Source organism: Dasypus novemcinctus, chromosome 19 (genome assembly GCF_030445035.2).
Source record: "Dasypus novemcinctus isolate mDasNov1 chromosome 19, mDasNov1.1.hap2, whole genome shotgun sequence".
NCBI lineage: Eukaryota > Metazoa > Chordata > Mammalia > Cingulata > Dasypodidae > Dasypus > Dasypus novemcinctus.
The window spans coordinates 70,358,125-70,381,595 of NC_080691.1; the positions used below are offsets into that span (position 1 = coordinate 70,358,125).

At 44.5% G+C, this 23,471-nt stretch overlaps 2 protein-coding genes across 2 annotated transcripts; one reads left to right on the plus strand and one right to left on the minus strand.

The window, feature by feature from the left end:
* Positions 1 to 696: 696 nt before the first annotated feature.
* OR2Z1 (olfactory receptor family 2 subfamily Z member 1) lies at positions 697 to 1,641 on the minus strand. Its single transcript, XM_004482735.2, has one exon. The coding sequence runs from the start codon at positions 1,639 to 1,641 to the stop codon at positions 697 to 699; it is 945 nt and encodes a 314-aa protein (XP_004482792.2).
* A 20,165-nt stretch (positions 1,642 to 21,806) lies between these two features.
* On the plus strand, positions 21,807 to 23,224 carry ACTL9 (actin like 9). Its single transcript, XM_004482733.3, has one exon. It carries the CDS (start codon positions 21,936 to 21,938, stop codon positions 23,184 to 23,186), a length of 1,251 nt encoding a protein of 416 aa, XP_004482790.1. The 5' UTR covers positions 21,807 to 21,935; the 3' UTR covers positions 23,187 to 23,224.
* The last annotated feature ends 247 nt before the right edge of the window (positions 23,225 to 23,471 follow it).

Genomic DNA, 23,471 nt, shown 5'->3' on the forward strand with positions numbered 1-23,471 from the left:
AGGACAAATATTGTGTGAGCTCCTCAATATGAAATCAGATAACAAAGTCATAGAGACAGAATCTGAATATAAGTTACCAGGAGACAGGTATAGAGAATGGAGAGTTATGACTGAACATGTACAGAGTTCCTATTTGCAATGATGGAAATGTATTGTAAATGGATAGTGGAGACAGTAGCATGATATTGTGTACATAATTAACAGCACTGAATGTGGTTAAAAGAGGAAATGTTAAGTTGAATACTTGGTAATAGAATGTGTATATATTTTTAAACATATGAAAAGGCACTACACAAACTGTAAACTCTAAGTTAAACCATGGATTACAGTAAATAATACAATTATAAAAATATACTTGTATCAATTGTAAAAAATGTACCACACCAATGCAAGGTGTTAATAATAGAATGGTATATGTGCCTCCTGTATTTTATGCAAGATTGTTCTGTAAACCACAGCTTCTCTAATTAAAAAAAAGAAATTACATACTTTTAAAAAGTGACTGGGACTGTTAATTTTGCTTTCCACAAGTCCATGGGAGAAACCCACTAGTGAAACCCACTAGTCAGAAGGCAAGAAAGAGCAGGAGAAGCACTTAGTCTTGGAAATGAGATTCAGCCGCTGCACCGCAAATGAATGCTTTGGCAGATGATGTGATGAAGCACCTCTGAAATCACGCCAGGCACCACTGTATGGTCATCTCTTTGGCCTGATCACAGCTCTGCTGAGTGCTTTAATCAAAGCCATTTGCACCTCCCGATTTCTCAGACTGTAGATGAGAGGGTTGAGTGTGGGGGTGATGAGGCTGTAGAAGAGGGAGACCACATTGTCCTGGTATGGGCTGTGGTAGGTACCAGGTACCATGTATATGAACACGGCTGCACCATAAAAGAGCACCACCACAGTGATGTGCGAGGAGCAGGTGGTGAAAGCCTTGTGGCGAGCCTCCTTTGAGCGCATGCGTACAACAGCCCCCAACACGTGGCCATAGGACGTGGTGACGAGGGACAGGGGAAGCAACAGGATCAGCACCCCCTCGGTGGACAGAGCCAGTTCATAAGCAGAAGTGTCTGCACAGGAGAGCTTCAGCAGGGCTGGGACCTCACAGAAGAAATGGTCCACAATGCGAGTAGCACAGTAGGGGAAGTGGAGGGTTATGGAGGTCTGAATGGAGGCGTTGAGCACACCTGCCATCCAGGAGGCTCCCACCATGAACAGGCACACCTGGCGTCTCATGAGCACTGGATACTGCAATGGGTGGCACACAGCCACATAACGATCATAGGACATGAGGGCCAGCAGGATACCCTCAGCCACACCAATCAGCATCAGGAAGAATAATTGAGCAGCACACCCTGCAAAGGATATAGAATTCTCTCCCTGAAGAAAGTCAGACACCATCTTGGGGATGGTGACCAGGGGGAAGCCAACATCAAACAAGGAGAGCTGGCTGAGCAGAAAGTACATGGGCGTGTGGAGCCTGTAGTCCATGTGGATGAGAAAGAGCAGAATGGCATTGCCCAAAAGACCTATTAAGAACATGACAGCCACCAAGTAGAAGAGGAGCAGGTGTGGTTTTGAGTGACTGAAAAGGCCCATCAGAATGAAGTCTAAAGTCACGGATTGATTCACAGCTCCCATGATTTATGCAATATACTTTAACTGCAGAAAGAACTGGAAACCTTTGGAAAGATCCATAGTGGCTAGTTGGGGTGCACTCTTAAGGAGAGTTATGAGGCCACAGTTAGAATCATTAGGAATAAAAGTCATGATTGAATAGTGATGTCTGACACAGGCATGGGAAAGTACAGAAGCAACACACATCCTGAATGAAACAACTTGGCTACACCTGTCAAGAACTACCTTGTTAGGTGCATAAATGTTTATGATTGTTCTTTCTTCTTGAAAAATTACCCCTTTTACTAATACGTAGTGTCCATCTTTGACTCTCACAATAGTTTTGCATTTAAAATCTATTTTGTCAGTGTTAGTATAGCTACTCCTGCCCTTTTCTGGTTATTGTTTGCATGTAAGATTGTTTTCCAGTCATTCACTTTCAATCTCCTTGAATCCCTGGGTCTAAGATGGGTTTCTTGTAGACAGCATACAGATGGGTCATATTTCCTTATCCATTCTGCCAATCTGTATCTCTTGACAGGTGAGTTTAATCCATTAACATACAGTGTTATTACTCTCAAGGAATTACTTACATTAGCCATATTTTCTTTGGATTTTTGTACATCATATGTTGTTTTTATTTCTCTTTTTGTCTTTTTAGCTGTTCTTACTCTTGCCTCCAAGTCTGTCTCTCCTGTTTTGCTCTTTCATCCTGCAGAATTCCCTTTAGTATTTCTTGAAGGACAGATTTCTTATTGGCATACTCTCTTAGTTTCTGTTTATCTGTGAATATTTTGAACTCTCTGTCATTTTTGAATGTCAGCTTTGCTGGATAGAGTATTCTTGACTGGAAATCTTTTTCTTTTAGTACCTTGACTATGTCATACCCCTGCCTTCTTGCCTCCATGGTTTCAGATGGCCATACCTGTTAAGAGCTACCTTTGACCCTTGACCCTTGCAGTCAAAATTTTGAGGTTCAAGTCCAAGTCAGTAATTTAGCGAGAATGATATATTTTAATACCCTCCATCACAAGGGTCCTGGAATCAAAACAGAAGTGGGATTCCACAGGTATTAGGCAAAACTGGGTATCATGGGTCTTAAACAACAAGTCAAGGAAGAAAACAGGAGAAGGGTCTGGATTAAGGTCCTGGATGATAATCTGGGGCAAGAACAAATCTACAAGAAGCCAGCATTGAAATCAAATTGAGGGATCACAAAGAGACACTTGGTCACAGTAATTTGGATCAAATGCCCTGAGGTGAGAAAGGGGAAACTGTTGTCAATGAATTCAGCCATTACAGGAGATTTCATGGCATGTAATGACAGAATACTGACCTGCAGGTAGTCTGGTCCAATTTCAAAAGCATTAGGCTTAGAACGTTGTAACTCTAACAAACATTGGCCGAGTGAATGAAATGACAGGAAATATGACCAAGGACATGGATTGCACACTTAAATTAGCAATGCTTGACTCCTTTGGCAACCTCCATATCCCCATGCAAACTCTAATTGCCCTGGAATATCATGCACCGCACAACTCCAATACTTGAAAATGTAGCACTTAGGAATGTCCTTCCGCAACTGCAGGGAGCAACAGACAAATGGATTCTACTGTGGGACCTTACTGGAATTTTGTCCTGGGACTGACAATGGTATTAAGACCCTTTCAGACAAGGAAGTGTTGGAAGGGGGGTCTATCAGCTCTAGATCCTTTGATGACCAAATAGATGATAAAACTTACCTAAGGATATCTTTTAGCTCTCTCTCAGAGTTGATTGATATCTGGGCCTGGAATACAGGGGGCTCGTCCCATTACTGGTACTTCTAATTCATTTGCTTTCACAGAACCTCATCACACAAACACATACTCAGGTCTGTGTGCACCTAAATCCTTCACCTTTCCTTCCAGGGTTCCCAGGTGAGTCCACTACTATTGGCATATCTAAACAAACACAAACCCTTGTGTTTTAGAATTTCCAGAAGCAGTTCCTTTAATCCAGTGTGATCCCCTCATGTCCTAGTTTGTCCTGAGCTTTTGACACACTCTTTCCCTACGATTACTTTTGGAAAAAATACTTCTGCCCGTCCAACCCCCAATCCTCCCAGCCAAGCAGGCAGAAGTGGGCAGAGCCAGGCCATGACACACTCCAATCTAGGCTGGCTCATCTCACACTGACTCTTAAATGAATTCTTCATACTTGGTCTGAAGAGATGCCCCATCAACAAATTTCTGAGTTGTAGTTTTACCTCTTCCTTCCCCCATTTTCCTAAATTTGGGTGAAAGTGTGTTTGACATTACTTACCATCTTCTTGCCAATAAAACCTTTATATCTCCACCAAGAACAGGAACAGCCTGGGCCCCTGAGCACCTTAATAGTCAAATGAACAGAAAGTTGAACATAGAATTACCATAGGACCCATCTATCTCATTTCTTGATATACACCTAAAAGAATTAAAAGCAGGAACTCGAAGAGAGATTTACACACCAATATTCATAGAAACATTATCCGAAATTGTTGAAAGTTGAAAGCAACCCAAGCGTGCATCAACAGATGAATAGATAAGCATACAATGGAATATTATTCAGCCATTAAGAGGAATGAAATTGTAATATGTGGTAAAACATGGATGAAATTTGAAAACATTATGTTGAGTGAAATACACCAGACATAAAGAGATAAATATTACACAACCTCACCTATAAGAAATACCTAGAATAAGCACATTCATAGAGACAAAAAGTAGAAGTTATGGCCACATGGATTCAGAGTTTCTGCTAGATGTGGTCCATAAATCTGGGTAATGGATTTGGCAATGGCAACACAATTTCATAACTGTAGTTAATATCACTAAACTGTACACTTGAAAGTGGTTTCAAGGGGAAATTTTGAGTTGTATATATGTTCCTACTATAAAAAGTAAAAGAAAAAATTTGGATGGCACGACAGTCGACAAGGCACTCTCACATTGTTTACTTAATTATCACATCAAATTACCACAGCTTAAGGCACAGTGGCAGGGGTCATTCAAAAAATATTTGTTTAATGAATAAATTCTGTAAGGGAATCAATATTTTTATTGGAAGCAATATTGTGGACAAATGAACTGAAAAAGGGAGACAAGCTTACCTAAAGTCCCACATCTAATTAAGAAAGCAGGATAGGAAATGAACAACCAACTTTCTGATTTCAAATCCTTAGCTCTCCCTACACTAGATGCTGCCTCTTTCTTGAAATTAAGGCTCAACTCATTTGCCCTGGGGTCCAAAAATGAGAACTCCTCCTGGAGATCGTTGTTGCAGATGACCAATCCCCTAAAGGTGAGCCAAAGGTGCTTTCCACCTGCCCAGACAGGTTGTCCTGGTCCCAGGTTCATGGCCATGTCCCAAATATCAGTGTTTCCAGCAGGCTTTATGGAAAATCATGTATGACTTCCTACTGTCTAAACACCTGGGCCTGCCTGGCTTCTGATGAATGGGGGGAAAGCATTCAGCTCAACAACCAGATCTCTGCCTGAAGACTGGGAAATGTTAGAGAGGCAGATGAGAATCCATCCCTGTTGCTATTTAAATACTTGTATGGATCCATGTTCATGGAAAATAAAACCAGGCATTCACTGGGTCCACCCAGCCATTGAAGAATTTTCTCTAAATCATGCTTGAACTCAAAAAGTCCTGAATTCCAAGCTCTCAACCCCACTCACCAGGGTCTTTGTGCAAACAGACAGTGGTCCTTCTCAGCACCCCATGAGTGTATCAAATCCTTTCATTTGAAGACAGTTCCTGGTAAAACCTCCCCGGATTCTAGCACCAGAGGCTTAACATGCTCCCACTTGGCCTCTGAAGAGATAGACATCATCGTCTGGGGATGGAGGCTCCAGGGAGAGCAGTTGCATCAGAAAATCCCTCTGGGTCCCCATTTCTGTTGGAAAGAAAATTAATTGCAATGGAAGCCTAGCACCCTTGATATTTGGATACTCTCTGGAGGAGTGTGGGGAAAAATGTTCTCCCCTCTCAATGAACCAGAGGGGCAGAGGGAACATGGATAATTGAATGTGGCAGATATCCAAGTCTTTTTGTTTGGATCTAAGTAGGAGGAGGGAATGGAAGAGTCCATTACTGCAAATGGACCCTCCTCAAGTTTAAAAAAGTATACTGATAAACAAGGGATTTCTTCTGGTTTAAATAGTGAGGGCAGTTATGGTGGTAAAACAGCCGGGAGGCAGTTTTCCTGTATTGGGAAATTTCTTCCTCTAAATTCCATTCTTGAGGGATCTCTAAAACCCATGAGAAGCAATGGTCTATTGAAAGAAAGTTTAGGGCCCATTAGCTCCATGTACCATGCAACCACACTCTAGCCCCAAACCAAAGGCAGACATTAGTAATTTTTTTTTGTTTTTTTGTTTTGTTTTGTTTTTTGTCTTTATTTATTTTTTTAATATCACATTCAAAAAATATGAGGTCCCCATATAACCCCTACCCCCTCACCCTACTACTCCCCCCAAAACAACAATCTCCTCCATCATCATGAGACATTCATTGCACTTGGTGAATGTATCTCTGAGCACCGTTGCAATTCATGATCAATGGTCCACATGATAGCACATACTCTACCACATTCCACACAGTGGGCCATGGGAGGACATACAATGTCCAGTAACTGTCCCTGCAGCATCACCCAGGACAAATCCAAGTCCCAAAAACGCCTCCACATCTCATCTCTTCCTCCCATTCCCTAGCCCCAGCAGCCACCATGGCCACTTACTCCACACCCATTCCACATTTTCTTGGATTACTAATCACAATAGTTCATGAATAGAATATCAGTAAGTCCACTCTAATCCATACTCTATTCCTCCATCCTGTGGACCTTGAAATGGTTGTGTCCACTCCACATCTCTATCAAGAGGGGGCTTAGATTCCACATGGATGCTGGATGCAATCCTCCTGCTTTCAGTTGTAGGCACTCTTGGCTCCACGGTGTGGTGGTAATCTTCTTCACCTCCATATTAGCTGAGTGGGGTAAGTTCAATAAACCAGAGTGTAGGAGCTGAATTCTGTTGAGGCCCAGGGCCTGGCTATCGTGTGGTCAGTCCACAGATTCAGGTCCCCTGGGTATATATTAAACCCCAACACCAACTACAGTTCTGGTAAAAGTAACAGGAGAGGCTTGTGAACAAAGATCACATCTGGGTCCAGCTCTATCACACAGAAACACAAATTCCAAAGAAGGGCCAACTGACATGGCACTGAACTCCATCTGCCATGACCATAGAACCTGTGGGTCTCTGTAGCCCTCAGAAGAACCAATACCCGGGGTTGTATCTACTTTATCTGTCTCTGGGACATTGCTGAGGTGTGCATAAGGGCAACCCCTCTGATAACCTCCTGGCTCTTTTTGGAGACTCGGAGCCCTCAATATAAACTCATTTGTCCTTTCCATTTCCCCCTTGATTCAGGAAAAAAACATTTTAACTACTTGTATTATATGTAGATTGAGATATTTACTGGTCCGAATTGACCCTTTTATTCAAGGTCATTTTCTAGTTACATCATCAGCTGGTACTTGGTAGTAATCCTCAGCGCCAGGGAGGCTCTGTCCCATGCTGGGGGGAAGGCAATGCATTTACATGCTGAGTTTGGCTTCGAGACTGGCCACATTTGAGCGACACGGAGGCTCTCAGGAGGTAACTCTTAGGCACTCTGCAGGTCTAGGCCTTGTTCTTATTTCAGGTGCACAGGCTCACAAGCATATTCATTAGTATCAAGGGCTCATTGTTGGACCTTCCTTCTTTTTTGGTCTTTGCCGTTGCACTTGGGGGATTGTTGTTGTTCCTTTAGGGACTGTGATAGAGCTCGCCTGGCTAGGAACTCAGCACTCCCTCACTTGTTGTTTTTAATTGTATCCACTATGAAAATATCCAAACATTTTTATGTACCCTGGATATATGCCCTGGAGAACTCCCTGCCAACTATGTGTCCCCTGTCAATAACATCCCACACCAGTATTCCTCCACTGTCATTGTTGAACTTCTCTGTGATCCAAAACTTCCTGAAAAGTGAAGCCAGGTTCCCTTAATAGTAAAATGGAATATAGTGATGAGTTTAAAGGTTAGATACAGAATACATATTAATTTTGAAAAATTCTACATCCTTTTACTTTTCTTTTTTCTAATTATTAAGCTTATCTTCACAAGAGTTTTAGATCACAGTAATTCATATATACAACATACAGTACTCCCACATACCCAACATAAAACCCTTTCCCTTCCACAGCAATAATCTTTTTGCATATTCATACTATATTTACTGAAACTGATGTACAGATATTGAGACAATAGTTTTCAAACAAGGTAACATTTGTGTTTACATTGTGGTTTATATTTTAGACTATACAACTTTCTAAAATTTTAGTTATCATATGTTTTACATAATGATTTACATTTTAGCCTATCAGCCCCTATATATTTTTGGTGTAATTTAAGATGTCTTATATCCATCCTTGCGTATTCTTGTGAAACACTTCTATTGCCCACACAGTTACATTGTTTCTATCTATTCAATACCTCATTCCCCCTCCCCTTAGGGCCCACAGTAACAGTCAATCTTTATTGCTTGAAGGACCATGTTCAGAGATACTTGCAACAGTGTTGAGGGCTTGACATGCTCAACTGCCTTAATGCCCTGGGAGACACCATTTCTCTTCAGAGATACAGTTCCCTCTATTTGATGGCATCAGTCCTCCCCCAGGATGTGGATATACCTTCACTCTCATTATATTTGTCTCTATCCAATGATATAACCCACTATGGCAAAATGAGCATTCACATATTCCCTATGAGCCTGTCCTGCCTCACATTATCCCCTTTAAGCATCTTAAAGAGGTAATTTTCCTTATTAAATTTTTGGAAAGGTTTTCTCCGCATTATACTCTCAACCACATACCTGACAATCTCCTATGTTTGTATGTTGCCCCACCCTCCCCCCAATATCTTAGGCAATATTACCCATCCACCCATCCCTAGCTCCCCTCAAGCCTGCAAAGCCCAAAGGTAACCCTATGCCCCCATTTTATTCCTTCCTTGTACATATACTTACCTCCAGCTTATGATAGATTTCAGCCATGTAGGTGTCAGCTTACATCCTTCCTCTACCCCCCGATTTCCTGTAACCCTATCATCCAGTCTCTAGCTCTCTGAGGCAGCTTGGTTTACTTATTTCATATCATTGAGGTCATGTAGTATTTGTCCTTCAATGCCTGGGTTGCTTCACTCAACATAATGTTCTCAAGATTCATCCATGTTATCACGTGCGACGGTTTGCTCAGTCGGTAGAGGTGGGGTCTGGCTGCGGATGAGGGGTCAGTCCAGCTCTGGACAAGGGGTTGGTCCCGCTTGGGACGAGGGGTCGGTCCGGCAGCAGACGAGGGATTGGTCTCACAAGGGGTTGCGCGGTTCGGCTGACGGGGTCGCCCGGCAAAGCCGGCGACAAAGGGATCGCCCGGAGAAGCAGGCGACGAACTGGGGACAAGGGAGGCCAGGCCCTTGTCGGGGGCTCTCAGGACTGGAGGGCGCACGGCAGAAGAACTACCGTGGAGACAAGGTAAACACGCAAGTCCACTTTATTGAGGGAGAGGCAACAGTTTTATAGGGGCTGGGGAAGGCTGATTGGTCGAAGCCACGCCCTATTCTGATTGGTTGCCGGCGAAAGGTCAGTGGGAGGTACTGGATGGGGGAGGGGTGGTGATTAGGGATTGGCTGTCGCTGTTGCTGGGGGAAGGGGCAGGGTTTAGTGATTGGTGGCTGCTCTTGCTGGGGTAGAGGGCAGACTTGAGTTTCCCGCCCACGCCTGGCTGTTGCTGCTGTCCGGGGGAGGGAAAAGGGCAGACTGGATTTTTCCGCCCATGCCTGGCTGTTGCTGCTGTAGGGGGGAGGAAAAGGGCAGACTGGATTTTTCCGCCCTGCGCCTGCGCAGGGAGAAAGAAGAAGAAGGGTGCCGCCCCACAAGGCATCGTGTGGCGCCATCCGGGAGGAGGGGCGGCCACGGAAGCATGGCTGCCGAGAAGGGGAGACCCGAGGGCACTCTGCGCCCATGCCGAGCTTCCTTCAGGGGTGGCGGTGGGCCCGACCAACCACCCTATTACAGGGGCAGCGGTTTGGAATAGGCCTACCGCGGCCGCCGCTCCCCACCAGGTCAGCAAACCACACTTCAGCCCGAGGGGCGACCGCAATCACGTGTGCTTCTAGTGTATTTGTTCTTAAAGTCGAGTAGTATTCCATTGTACGTATATACCACATTTTATTTATCCATTCATCTTTTGATGGGCATTTCGGTTGATTCCAACTTTTGGCAATAGTGAACAATGCTCCTATGAACTTTGGTGTGCACATATCGGTTTGTGTCCTTGTTTTCAGTTCTACTGGGTATATACCCAGCAGTGGAATTGCTGGGTCATATGGCAAATCTATGGTTAGTTTTTTGAGAAACCACCAAACTGTCCTCCAGAATGGCTGGATCCTTTTGCATTCCCACCAGCAGTGGATGAGTGTTCCGATTCTTCCACATCCTCTCCAGCATTTGTAGTCTTCCATTTTTTTCATAGCTGCCAATCTTATGGGAATAAGATGGCATCTCATTGTAGTTTTGAGTTGCATTTCCCTGATAGCTAGATATTTGGAGCATTTTTATATGTGCTTTTTAGCCATTAGTATTTCTGCTTTAAGGAAGCATCTGTTTAAATCTTTTTCCCATTTTTTAAATGGATTTTTTATCTTTTTATTTTCAGGATATAGTAGTTCTTTGTATATGCAGATTATAAGTCTCCTATCGATATATGGTTACCAAATATTTTCTCCCATTGTGTAGGCCCTCTTTTCACTTTCTTGACAAACTCGTTTGAGGTGCAGAAGGCTTTAATTTTGAGCAGGTCCCATTTATCTATTTGTTCTTTTGCTGCTTGTGCTTTTGGTGTGATGTTCATGAAGCCATTTCCTATTACAAGGTCTTGTAGATGCTACCCTACACTGCTTTCCAAAGTCTTTATGGTCTTGGCTCTTATATTTAGGTCTTTGATCCATCTAGAGTTGATGTTTGTATAAGGTGTGAGATGTTAATCCTCTTTCATTCTTTTACATATGGATATCCAGTTCTCCAGGCACTATTTGTTGAATAGGCCATTCTCTTCCAGTTGAGAGGTTTTGGTGGCTTTATCGAATATTATATGACTATATATATCAGGATCTATATTAGAACTCTCAATTCGGTTCCATTGGTCTGTGTGTTTCTCCTTGTGCCAATACCATCTTGTTTTCACTACTGTAGCTTTGTGGTATGTTTTGAAGTCAGGCAGTGTGATTCCTCCAATTTCGTTTTTCTTTTTCAATATGTCTTTAGCTATTGGGCGCCTCTTTCCTTTCCAAATAAATTTCATAGCTAGTTTTTCTAGTACCTTAAAGAATGCTGTGTTGGTTAAGAGGCGGGGCAAGATGGTGGTTGAGTGAGTGCACCTTATAGTCTGTCCTGCAAAGAAGCGGCTGGGCAGCATTAGAAATTCTTCAGGACCAGGCTGTTTTGGGATTTTGCAGGGCAGGAGGTGTCTGGACATCGATTTGGTGGGAAGGTAACAGAGAAGATTCATGTAAAAGATAAAATTGAGGCTCTCTTACACGGAGTTAGGGGCTGCGCGCAGGACACTCCCCCTGGGGTGGGCGGCATTGCGGCACCAGCACCATGGCAGCATTCCTGGAGACTCTGCGGTGCTGGGGAATTCATAAGCCCTGAGTGCACTACTCAGGGGCTTGCAGGGCAGGAGGCCTTCAGAAACCGATTTGGTGAGACAGACGGAGTTTTTTGCGAGGCGGGGAATTTTTGATTTCTGACACGAATAATAGCGCTTCTGGCTAGAGCCCCGCTCCCTAGGCCTGGCTGCCGATCTGCAGCAGCCTTAAATTGCTCGCAATAAAGAGACGTCACCAGGAGGCGGTTTCGGGGGCTTGCAGGGTGGGAGGCATCTGGAAGCCGATTAGGGGAATCTTTTGCGAGGTGTGGGATTTTTGGTTTCGGACACTGATATCAGCATTTCCAGCTAGAGCCTCGCCCCCTTGGCCTGGCTGCTGATCTGCAGCGTCCTTAAATTGGCTGCAATATAGAGGCATCCCCAACTGGCTCTTTTGGGGGCTTGCAGGGTGGGAGGTGCCCTGAAGCCGAATTGGTGATACAGTGACAGAAGAGACCCTAGTGAGGGGGGGAATTGCAGGTTTCTGACACATAGGTCAGAATTCGCAGATGTGACCTCTCCCATAGGGCTGGCACCCAGCTGCAGGGATCCCTGAAGGCTGTGTTGCACTGTGGTGCTCCTAGACTCCCTGTTAACTGGATTTGAGGTTGCCAGGTCTGTGTCCCCTAAACCCTGGTGGCCCACACCCCAGAGACTCACACCTCTTGAGTCTGCAATATCACAGACTTTCCATCCCTGAATCCACCATGTCCTGAGGTCCATCTGAGGTCCTTGATTGTCCTAGCCCTCAACGTTTGTGTTTTTTGTTTTTTTTTTTTTATTGTCCTGGTTGCTAGTATGGCATTATCTCCTAGTCTTTTCTCCCATTGTATCCCCCAAGGTCTTTTTTTTTTTTTTTCATTTATTTAGGGGTTTTTTGTTGTTGCTATTGTTGTTGTTCTATATCTTCTTTTCTTTTCCTTACTTGTTCCCCTCCCTTTTCTTTACCCACCCCCCCTTTTTCTTTCTTTCTTTCTTCTCTATTTTTTTTCTCTGTCCTTCATTTTCTTCTTATTTTATTTTACCTTAATTATACAATAGGTGCTGCAGGGAACACCTCACATTTGCTGGGTTTCCTCATCCTCCGTTGCCTCATTTCTGTGTGAATTGATTTTGGCTACCTGCACTATCCCCTTTCCCCCACATCTTGATATCCTCCATCATCTACTGTCTCTCCTATATTCCACCTCCCTTTCTTTGATCCCCAAATTGTCTAACTCTTAATTTCTAATACCTTTGTTTTGTTTTTGGTCTTTTATCCACTCTTGAAACTATTGCCTTTCTTTTCTCTTTCCCTCCCTCATGAAAACACTAGCTTTTTAATTCATACCATATTCCTCCCATATGCAGTCGACTACCTCATTATAGGTACTCTACTTACTGCTATAACTCTACACAACTTATATGAATCTAATATCCATCCTCCCAGATCTCATATTGTTGCTATGTTAACATTCATACCAATACTACTTTACACATTTTCCTTTTTTACACAATTGCCTTTCCCTGCCCTAATATTTTCCTTCAAAGTGAACTAAGCCAGCAATAAGAAATTAGAAAAAGAAGAACAAAGTGACAAAGAGAAGATATAACACTTAGGCAAAAGCAACAGCTAATTAATCCCCAAGACTAGACAAAGAAGCTAAGGAAATGATTAAACCCATCAAGATAAAATGATGACCAGACAACAACAAAAAACTACAATCCAAACCAGTAATCAGGAAAACATGGCTGAATCCAATGAACAAACTAAAAACCAGGAAGGGGAGCAGAACTTCACACAAGTAATTAAAGATCTCAGACCATATATCACAGACAAATTTAATGAAGTAAAGGAAGAGGTTAACCATATGAAGACAACACTTGGAGGGGAAATTGCAGACATACACAAAAAGATAACAGATATGATGGGAATGAACACCACAGTTCAAGAAATCAAAAATACACTTGCAGCAAATAACAAGAGATTAGAAGAGGCAGAGCAGAGAATTAGTGATGTGGAAGACAGTACATCGGAAATCAAACAGATAGTAGAATTGATCAATAAAAAGAGAGAAAAAATCCAGCTAGGACTTAGGGACCTGATTGACAATGCAAAACGCACAAATATACTTATTATAGGCATCCCAGAAGGAGAAGAGAAGGGAAAGGGGTCAGAAGGAGTGTTGCAGGAAATAATGGCTGAAAATTTCCCAAATCTACTGAAAGAGACAGATGTACATATCCAAGAAGCACAATGCACCCCAAACATCATAAACCCCAACAGGCTTACCCCAAGACATATACTTGTCAAATTATCCAATGCTCAAGACAAAGAGAAAATTCTAAAATCAGCAAGAGAAAAGAAAACCATCACATACAAGGGAAGCTCCATAAGATTAAGTGCTGATTTCTCATCTGAAACCATGGAGGCAAGAAGGCAGTGGTATGATATAGTCAAGGTACTAAAAGAAAAAAAATTCCAACCAAGAACACTCTATCCAAAAGACAGGATGTAGAATTTTTCCAAATCAATATGTATTCTATATCTAACCTTTAAACTCATCACTATATTCCATTTCACTATTAAGGGAACCTGACATTATATTGGGCTTCACTTTTCAGGAAGTTTTGGATCACAGAGTGGTTCAACAATGGCAGTGGAGGAATACTGGTATGGGATGTTATTGACAGGGGACATATGGTTGACAGGGAGTTATACAGGGCATGTGTCCAGGGTGCATGGAAATGTTTGGATATACTCATAGTGGAAACAATTAAAAACAACAGTTGGGGGGGGTACTGGGTTCCTGGCTGGGGGGTGCTCTGTCGTGCTCCCTAGGGGAGCAGCGGCAGTCTCCCAGGTGCAATGGCAAGGACCAGGAAGGAATGAGGGTCCAACAATGAGCCCCTGATACTAATGACTATGCTTGTGAGCCTATACACCTGAAATAAGAACAAGGCCTAGAGCAGGACTAGAGAGTTCCCTCCTGACAGCCTCCGTGTTACTCAAATGTGGCCAGTGTCGAAGCCAAACTCAGCATGTAAATGCAATGCCTTCCCCCCAGCGTGGGACATGACACCTGGGCTGAGCCTCCCTGGCACCGAGAGATCACTACCAAGTACCAGCTGATGACGTAACTAGAAAATGACCTTGAATTAAAGGTTCAACGTGGACCAGCAGAATATCCCTATCTACATATAATAACAGGAGTTTAAAATGCTGTTTGACCTAAAGTAAAGGGGAAATGGAAAGGACAAATGAGTTTATATGGCTATGAGTCTCTAAAAAAGAGTCTGGAGGTTGTCAGAAGGATTGTTCTTATGCGCACCTGAGCAGAGTCTCAGAGACAGATAAAGTAGATACAACCCCAGGTATTGGTTCTTTTGAGTGCTAAAGAGACCCATGGGTTCTATGGTCATGGCAGATGGGGTTCACTGCCATGTCAGTTGACCCTTCTTTGTAGCTGGTGTTTCTGCGTGATGGAGCTGGACTCAGATGGGATCTCTTTTCACAAGCCTTTCATGCTACTTTACTGGAATTGTAGTTGGTGCTGGGGTTTAAGATATATCTAGGGGATTTGAATCTCTGGACTGACAATATGATAGCCAGGCCCTGAGCCTCAACAGACTTCAGCTCCTACACTCTGATTTATTGGACTTACCCCACTCAGATAACATGGAGTTGAAGAATGTCAACCACCACATCATGGAGCCTAGAGTGCCTACAACTGACAGCAGGAGGAGTGCATCCAGTATCCATGTGGGATCTAAGCCCCCTCTTGACATAGATGTGGAATGGACACAACCAAGCCAAGGTCCACAGGAAGGAGGAATACAGTAAGGATTAGAGTGGACTTAATGATATCCTATTCATGAACTATTGTGGTTAATAATCGAGAAAACGTGGCATTGGTGTGGAAAAAGTGGCCATGGTGGCTGCTGGGTGCAGGGAATGGGAGGAAGAGATGAGATGGGGAGGCATTTTCGAGACTTGGAGTTGTCCTGGGTGGTGCTCCAGGGACAATTGCCAGACATTGTATGTCCTTCCATGGCCCACTGGATGGAACGTGGGAGAGTGTGGGCTATGGTGTGCTCCACAGGCCATGGGGTACAGCGATGCCCAGAGATGTACTCACCAGATGCAATGGATGTGTCATGATGATGGGGGAGAGTGTTACTGTGGGGGGAGTGGTGGGGTGGGGGCGGTGGGGGTGAATGGGGACCTCATATTTTTTTAATGTAATATTTTTTTTTAAATGAATAAATTGAGTAGAATTTGGAAAAAAAAAAAAGAACATTTGGATCTTGGACTTTGACTTATCTCCTACTTAAGGACTTTCACATAATTGGAATGTCACCTATTGTCCCATATGATGTTAGGCAAGAAGTTATTACCTAAATTTATCTGATTACTGATTAAACTAAATTAATAGAAAAACTTGAAGAATCATGTGATTATTATGGTGTAATTAGTTTTAAATTCACCGGTAAGCAACAACAACAACAAAAACAAATAGTGGGTTAAACAGGAGAGAAGCTTAAATTCTCTGCCATTTAAAACTCCAGAAGAATGGGCTGGTTTTGTGGTTGTTTGCAAATGCCCCAGAAACCCAAGCTCCTTCTAGCTCACTGCTCTGCCAGTCCTGGTGTGACCCTGTTCCTAAATGTGCAAGGCAGGGTCCTCAATCTGAGCAGTAGAATAGAGGAAGGTATAAAGAAACAGGGACAAGGGGCCTACAATAAGCACCTCTCAATGACTTCTCCCTTTAAATTCCATTGGACAGAATCTGCTTACATGGCCACAGGTAGCTGTGGGATAGATAGTGAATATAGTCTTTATTCTGGGAGACTATATGTTCAGCTAAAATTTCTATTTCTATAGAAGAAGGTGAGGATATTGTGGGAAAAAATACCTATCCTTCCAAGAATGTGGGAAAAGAGCTATTAAATTACTGTAAGAGGGAAGCAGGTGTGGCCCAAGCAATTGGGAGGTCCCAGGTTCGGTTCCTGGGGTCTCCTGGTAAAGGGGAGTTGGTTTACGTGGAGAGGAGGAGAGCTGACACAACAAGAAAGAGACACAGAGGAAAGACAATGAGAGACACAACAAAACCAGGAGCTGAGGTGGCTCAAGCAATTGAGTACCTCTCTTCCACATTGGAAGATCCCAGAATCAGTTAAAGAGAAGACGAGAAGAGAAGACAAACAAACACAGAAGAATGTGCAGTAAATGGACACAGAGAGCAGGTAGCACAAGTGGCAACCAGGGGAGGGGGGAATAAAATAAATCCTTTAAAAAATTTTCCGTAAGAGAGAAGGAGCTGCATAATATTCCATCATGTGAATAGACCACAGTTTGTTTATCCATTCATCAGCTGATGGACACCTGGGTTGTTTGCAACTTTTGGCAATTATGAATAATATTGCTATGAACATCGGTGTGCATATATCTATTCCTATCACTGTTCTCAGTTCTTCTGGATATATATACCCAGTAGTGGTGTTGCAGGGTCACATGGCAAGTCTATACTCAACTCCTTTAGGAACTGCCAAACAGTCCTCCACAGTAGCTGTACCATTCTACATGCCCACCAACAGTGGATAAGATATGCATCTGTAAGAAGAAATGAAGTCACAAAGCATATGACAACATGGATTAGCCTGGAGGACATTATGTTGAGGAAAGCAAGCCAGACACAAAAGGACAAATACTGTATGACTGCATTGCTATGAACCAAATATATTATGTAACATATTGTATGATTATAGGTACCCAGTACCTTTAATTGAAAAATATATTTTTTATTCAACTAGGCTTTCTTTTTAGTTTTTAATTATTAAATGTACAAAATAAAGTTTAAAAAAGAAAAAAAATAAAATAAAATGAACACAAAAAAATAAAAAAATAAAATAAAAATAAAAAACATTATCTAACCATATATTATTTACAAGAGTCTAATCTTAGAACCAAAGAACCAAGTAGGAGTGTGGGATATGTGGGAACCTCTTATATTTTTTAATGTAACATTTTTTGTGATCTAAGTATCTTTTTTTAAAAAAGACAATTTAATTTAAAAATTTTTACAAAAGTAAGTGAATGGAAAATATATACCATGCAAATAGTAACCAAAGAGAGATGGGGTAGCTGTGATAATATCAGACAAAATGGACTTTAAGTCAACAATAGTTAAAAGATGCAAAGAAGAGCACTACATATTAATAAATAAAGTCAATCCACCAAGAAGAAATAACAATCATAAATATTTATGCACATAACCATGGTGCCCCAAAATACATGAGACAAACATTGCCAAAGGGCTGCCAATGCCAAGTAATGTGTTGGCTTTTATAAAGCGGATTTATTTGGGGTAAAAACTTATAGGGGACAAGATGGCGTCTGAATGAGTACACCCTCGTCATCTCTCCTGCATAGGACCAGCTGAGTGGGGATGGAATCCTGCCAGAATGGGCTGTTTCAGGAACCTACAAAGCAGGGGGTGTCTGGACATCAATCTGGAGAGACTGCAACAAAAGTAGTGCTTGTTCAAGGTAAAACTGTGAGTTTCTAACACTGAAGCTGGAAGCAGTGCGAAGGCAAAACCCTTCCCCCCTAGGGCTGAGGGCCACAGCGTTCCCTGAAAACTGCTGGTCACATGGCAGTATTCCCAAGCCCCATGTTCCCCAAACACGTGATTCCCAAGCGTGTGTTCCCTGAACCCCCGTAACCCACATTTCCCTGACCCATGTACCCCAAGTCCACATTCTCCCAGGCCTCTGTTCCCCAAGCCCAGCACTCCCTGAAGTCCACGATTCTCACAGCCCTCTGGTCTCAGACTAACTCCAGGAGTGGGAATGTTTTGGTGGGGGAGCAGAGGGACCTGTGGAGTACAGAGTCAATGTTCTGGTTCCCCCCCCCCCTTTTTTTTTTTTTTGGAGCTTGGAGGAGCATAGCAACTGACTTGGGGAGGGACTAGGAAGAGAGGAGAGGCGAATCTGCTGAGAGAGTCTGATTTACCTAAATGCCCTGGGATAGGAAACTTGGTCTGGGAGAAGGTGGAGTCAGAAAATTAACTAGCTCCCCCAAAGCACACCTAAGGGAGAGGGATAGTAGCCTTCCAGTAGCATATTTAGGGTTCCTGACAAGGTGTGGGTGCTCTCCCTCAAGAAACGAAGAGCCGGGGAAACGGACTTTGGCCCAGTGGTTAGGGCGTCCGTCTACCATATGGGAGGTCCGCGGTTCAAACCCCGGGCCTCCTCGACCCGTGTGGAGCTGGCCCATGCACAGTGCTGATGCATGCAAGGAGTGCCTTGCCACGCAAGGGTGTCCCCCGCGTGGGGGAGCCCCACGCGCAAGGAGTGCGCCCGTGAGGAAAGCCGCCCAGCGTGAAAAGAAAGTGCAGCCTGCCCAGGAATGGCGCCGCCCACACTTCCTGTGCCGCTGACGACAACAGAAGCGGACAAAGAAACAAAAGCAGACAAAGAAACAAGACGCAACAAATAGACACCAAGAACAGACAACCAGGGGAGGGGGGGGGGGAATTAAATAAATAAATAAATCTTTAAAAAAAAAAAAGAAACGAAGAGCCTTTATATTCTATGGTGAGTTGGTTCACCAGGGTCCCATTTCAATCTCTAAGGGGAGCTCTCACACAGCCTTCCTTCTGCCCTGGGAGAGAGGGAAGTGAGAAAAGGAAAATGGGGGAAGATCAGACTTCTAAGCAGTTTATTGAATTGCAAGGAGGATTCCTTGCTTGAGGACTTGTCTAGTCTTTTTGTTGGTTTGTTTTCTTGTTTTTCCTTTCTCTTTATCCCCAAACAGTCCTTTTTTCTTTTCTTTTTTTTTTTCTTTTTCTTCTTTTTTCTTTTTTATATTAGGTGCTGCATGCAGTATTTATTTGCTGTGTTTCCTCATCCTCAGGTTCCTCTTTTCTCTGTGTACTGATTTTGGCTACAACACTATTGCCTTTCCTTTACATCTTTCTATCCTCCATTGTCTATTGTTTCTCTTACATTCCACTTCTCTTTGTTTATCCCCAATTTTTCTGACTTTTTATTTCTAATACCTCTATTGTTTTCTATCTTTTATTCACTATATTATTGTCCTTTCTTTTCTCTTTCCTTCTCTCCTTACCACACTGGCCTTTTAATTCATACTATATTCTTCACAATATTCAGTTTGCCATCTCATGGCAGGTACTCCATTTTTTTACTGTTATAACTCTACCCAGCTTACATGAGTTTAATATCCATTCCCCTAGATTTCACATGGTTCTTCTGCTAACATTTACTATCAAAACTACTATTATACTTTTTCTTTTCTTACTCTTTGGTTTTCACTAGCCCAAATATTTTCCCTCAAGGGAACTTAGACAACAACAAGGAAGTAGAATAAGAAGAACAAAGTGACAAAGAGAAGACTTAACACACACACACAAAAACAACACCTAAATAAACCATATTCCAGCAGCATATTCTGTGGCACTAGTCCTGGCAAATCCTAACCCCTCTCACCAAAACTGTTTGTTATTTGAACAGGGGATACCTAATACTACCCACAATCGTCACAGTTTTGAAGACTGTTCTGATCCATTGGACAGCCAGCTATCCTTTTTTGAAACAATACTTTCGTCCCAAATACACCCTCTTTTATGCATCCTGAGAGCCCCGTCTTGAGTCCCACAGAGCCCACTCCACAGGAAGGGGGCAGTCTTGAACCTCTCCATGTAGTAGGGGGAGGGAAGGGAAGCCAGGGAAGGTTGTCAGGCTGGGATTTTTTTTCTTTCAACTTTTTATTTTGAAACTATTTCAAATTTACAGGACAGTTGAAAAATAATACAAAACCTATACAGAGAACCCCAACATATCCTCACCCCACCTTCAGAAACCCAGATCCACCAATTTTAACATTTGCTTTACCATGCTATCTACCTATGTATCTATCCATCTATCTCCCAGTCCATCTATCCATCCCTCCTCTATCCATCCATCCATCTAACTATCAAGCCATCTATCTATCCATCATCTGTATCTAACTTGGGCTGGGATTTGAAGGGGAAATTTGGAGTTGAGCAATTCCTGCACAGCGAGAAGGGGCAGGGAGGATGTACTCGGCAGCAGGGGATGGCAATGTCCAAAACCGGAGTACTAAAAGAGTTGGTGACTCTTCTCACCCCCCACTCCAGGATGGTTTCTGTTTCTTTTGGAAACCAGAGAGCCACCCTAGCTGACCACCTTCTGATTAATAGCTGCCATTAGACAGGTTTTTCTAAGGAGGTCTGCCACCTGCTCTCTCCCAGGGCCCCAATAAATAGCTTCATGACAGGTACTCAAAGAAGGATTCTTGCATCTCAGTACAGAGATGTAATGTGGGGGCATTTTCAGGACTTGGAGTTGTCCTGAATGATATTGCAGGGACAGATGCTGGACATTATATATCCTGCCATAACCCACTGAATGGACTGGGGGAGAGTGTAAACTATAATGTAACCTATAATCCATGTGGTGCAGCAGTGCTCCAAGATGTATTCACCAAATGCAATGAATGTGCCACGATGATGAAAGAGGTTGTTAATGTGGGAGGAGTGGGGGGTGGGAACCTCTTTTTTTTATTTTTTATTTTTTATTGAAGTATATCATTCATAACATGCATAAACAATAAGGGTATAGTAAAGGTTGTGAACTTACAAAATAAACATACATAACATCACACAGGGGTCTCACACATCACCCCTGATCAACTCTTTGCATTGTTGTGTAACATTTGTTACAAACTATGCAGGAACATCATCAAAATATTACTACCAACTATAGTCCTTATCTTACATTTGGTGTATTTTTCCCCCAACCCATACAATTTTTTAAAATATAGTTTTGTTACAGATATTGTGAACTTGCAAAACATTCATACAGATGTGTAGATTTCCCATACAACTCCACATCCTGGGAACTTTTGTTACAGATTATAAGACAATATCATCAGACTATTACCACCAATCATGGTCCATAGCATACATTTGGCACACTTTTTCCATATGTCTCCATTATCAACACAGTACAGCTTTGGCATTGATGCAAGAATATTATAGTATTACTGTTAACCACAGTCTACAGGTCACACCAATTGTAGTTTTCCCATGTATATTTTTTAATGTAACATTTTTCGTGATCTATGTATCTTCAAAAAAAAACAAAAAACAAAAAAATACACACTGGAATCAGGGAGCTGGGTCAGAGGCCCCTCATCAGGAGCTCTCTAGCTTCTGCCTTTTCATACTTGGCGCTCTGAGGAAAAACCAGAATAGATAAGTACTCTGGGAGCCCTCTGGGGAATTGAGGGGCAGAGAGGGGCTGGGAGGCCCCCACTCAGCCACAGCATTGTGAAGTCTTCAGAAGGTAGAGGCGGGCAGTGACGTCATAGATCCCCGGAGGCCACCTCTCCCTCTCTCTACTGGGATGTGCGCTGCAGCAGCCTCACCCTCTTCTCTCTACAACCCGCCTCCCAGAGGAAAGTGGGAACCTTCACCAAGCCCCGCGTCCAGCCCGGTCTAGGTGTCCACAGGCAGCTATGGATGCAAATCACCCAAAGCTCCGGGAGTTCCAGGGCTCCCCAGAGAGCCCCAGGCCTGGCCTGAGCCCCAGCTCTATCCCAGCCAACAAGACCTTGCCGCAGGAGCCTCCCAGCATGGTGGGGGACAGGCTGCCCCCAAAGACAGGCGCGGTGGTCATTGACATGGGCACCGGCACATGTAAAGTGGGCTTCGCAGGACAGGCCCAGCCCACCTACACCGTGGCCACCATCGTGGGCTACCAGCCCAAGAAGGCGGCCACCGCCGGGCAGCCGGGGCTGGAGACGTTCATCGGCGAAGCCGCCCGCTCGCGCCCGGAGCTGACGCCGGTGCAGCCGGTGCGCAACGGCATCATCGTGGATTGGGACGCGGCCGAGCTCATCTGGTGCCACATGCTGGAACACGACCTCCGCGTGGCCACCCAGGACCACCCGCTGCTGTTCTCCGACCCACCCTTCAGTCCGAGCACCAACCGCGAGAAACTGGTGGAAGTGGCCTTCGAGTCGCTGCACTCGCCTGCCATGTACGTGGCCTCCCAGTCGGTGCTGTCTGTCTACGCCCACGGGCGGGTCAGCGGGCTGGTAGTGGACACGGGCCACGGGGTCACCTACACAGTGCCGGTCTTCCAGGGCTACAACCTGCCCCATGCCACCGAGCGCCTGGACCTGGCCGGCACCCACCTGACGGCCTTCCTGGCCGAGATGCTGCGCGGCTCCGGCTTGCTGCTGGGGCACCAGGACCTGGACACGGTGGAGAGCATCAAGCACCGTTACTGCTACGTGGCCTCCGATTTCCTGAAGGCGCAGACCCAGCCGGAGCAGGAGCGGCGGCAGATCCTGAAGCTGCCCGACGGGCGCACGGTTACTCTGGGCAAGGAGCTGTTCCAGTGCCCGGAGCTGCTGTTCAGGCCCCCCGAGATCCCGGGGCTGACACCCGTGGGCGTCCCCACCATGACCAAACAGTGCCTACAGAAGGTGCCCGGGGAGGTCCGGAGGGACGTGGCCGGGAACGTGCTGCTGTGCGGAGGCTCCTCACTCTTCCGCGGGTTCGAGAGCCGCTTCCGGGCAGAGCTGCTGCGCTCCCTGCCCCCCAAGGAGCACGTGGTGGTGGCCGCGCAGCCCACCAGGAACTTCTCGGTGTGGATCGGTGGCTCCATCCTGGCCTCGCTGCGTGCCTTTCAGTCCTGCTGGGTGCGCCGCGAGCAGTACGAGGAGCAGGGGCCCCACATCGTGTATCGCAAGTGCTACTAACAGGGCTGGGGGAGGGCAGTAAACGCTTCAGCCGCCCACCCTGCTCTGTCCCGCTGTCCCGCAGTCTCCCGCGGCCGAGCCCTGAATCCACTCGAGCGCCCTGAGCTCTGACTTCCAAGCCCCACCCCGCCAGGGCTGCATCCCTGGGTTCTGACTTCTCCCTTCAGCCACCACCCATGATCCCCTGAGATATACCTCCTCCCGCATAAACAACCCTCAAGGCACCCCTGTGCGCCAATCCTGCCAACCCGGCCCCCTCCCATGATCTGTGCTCCCAGGCCACCC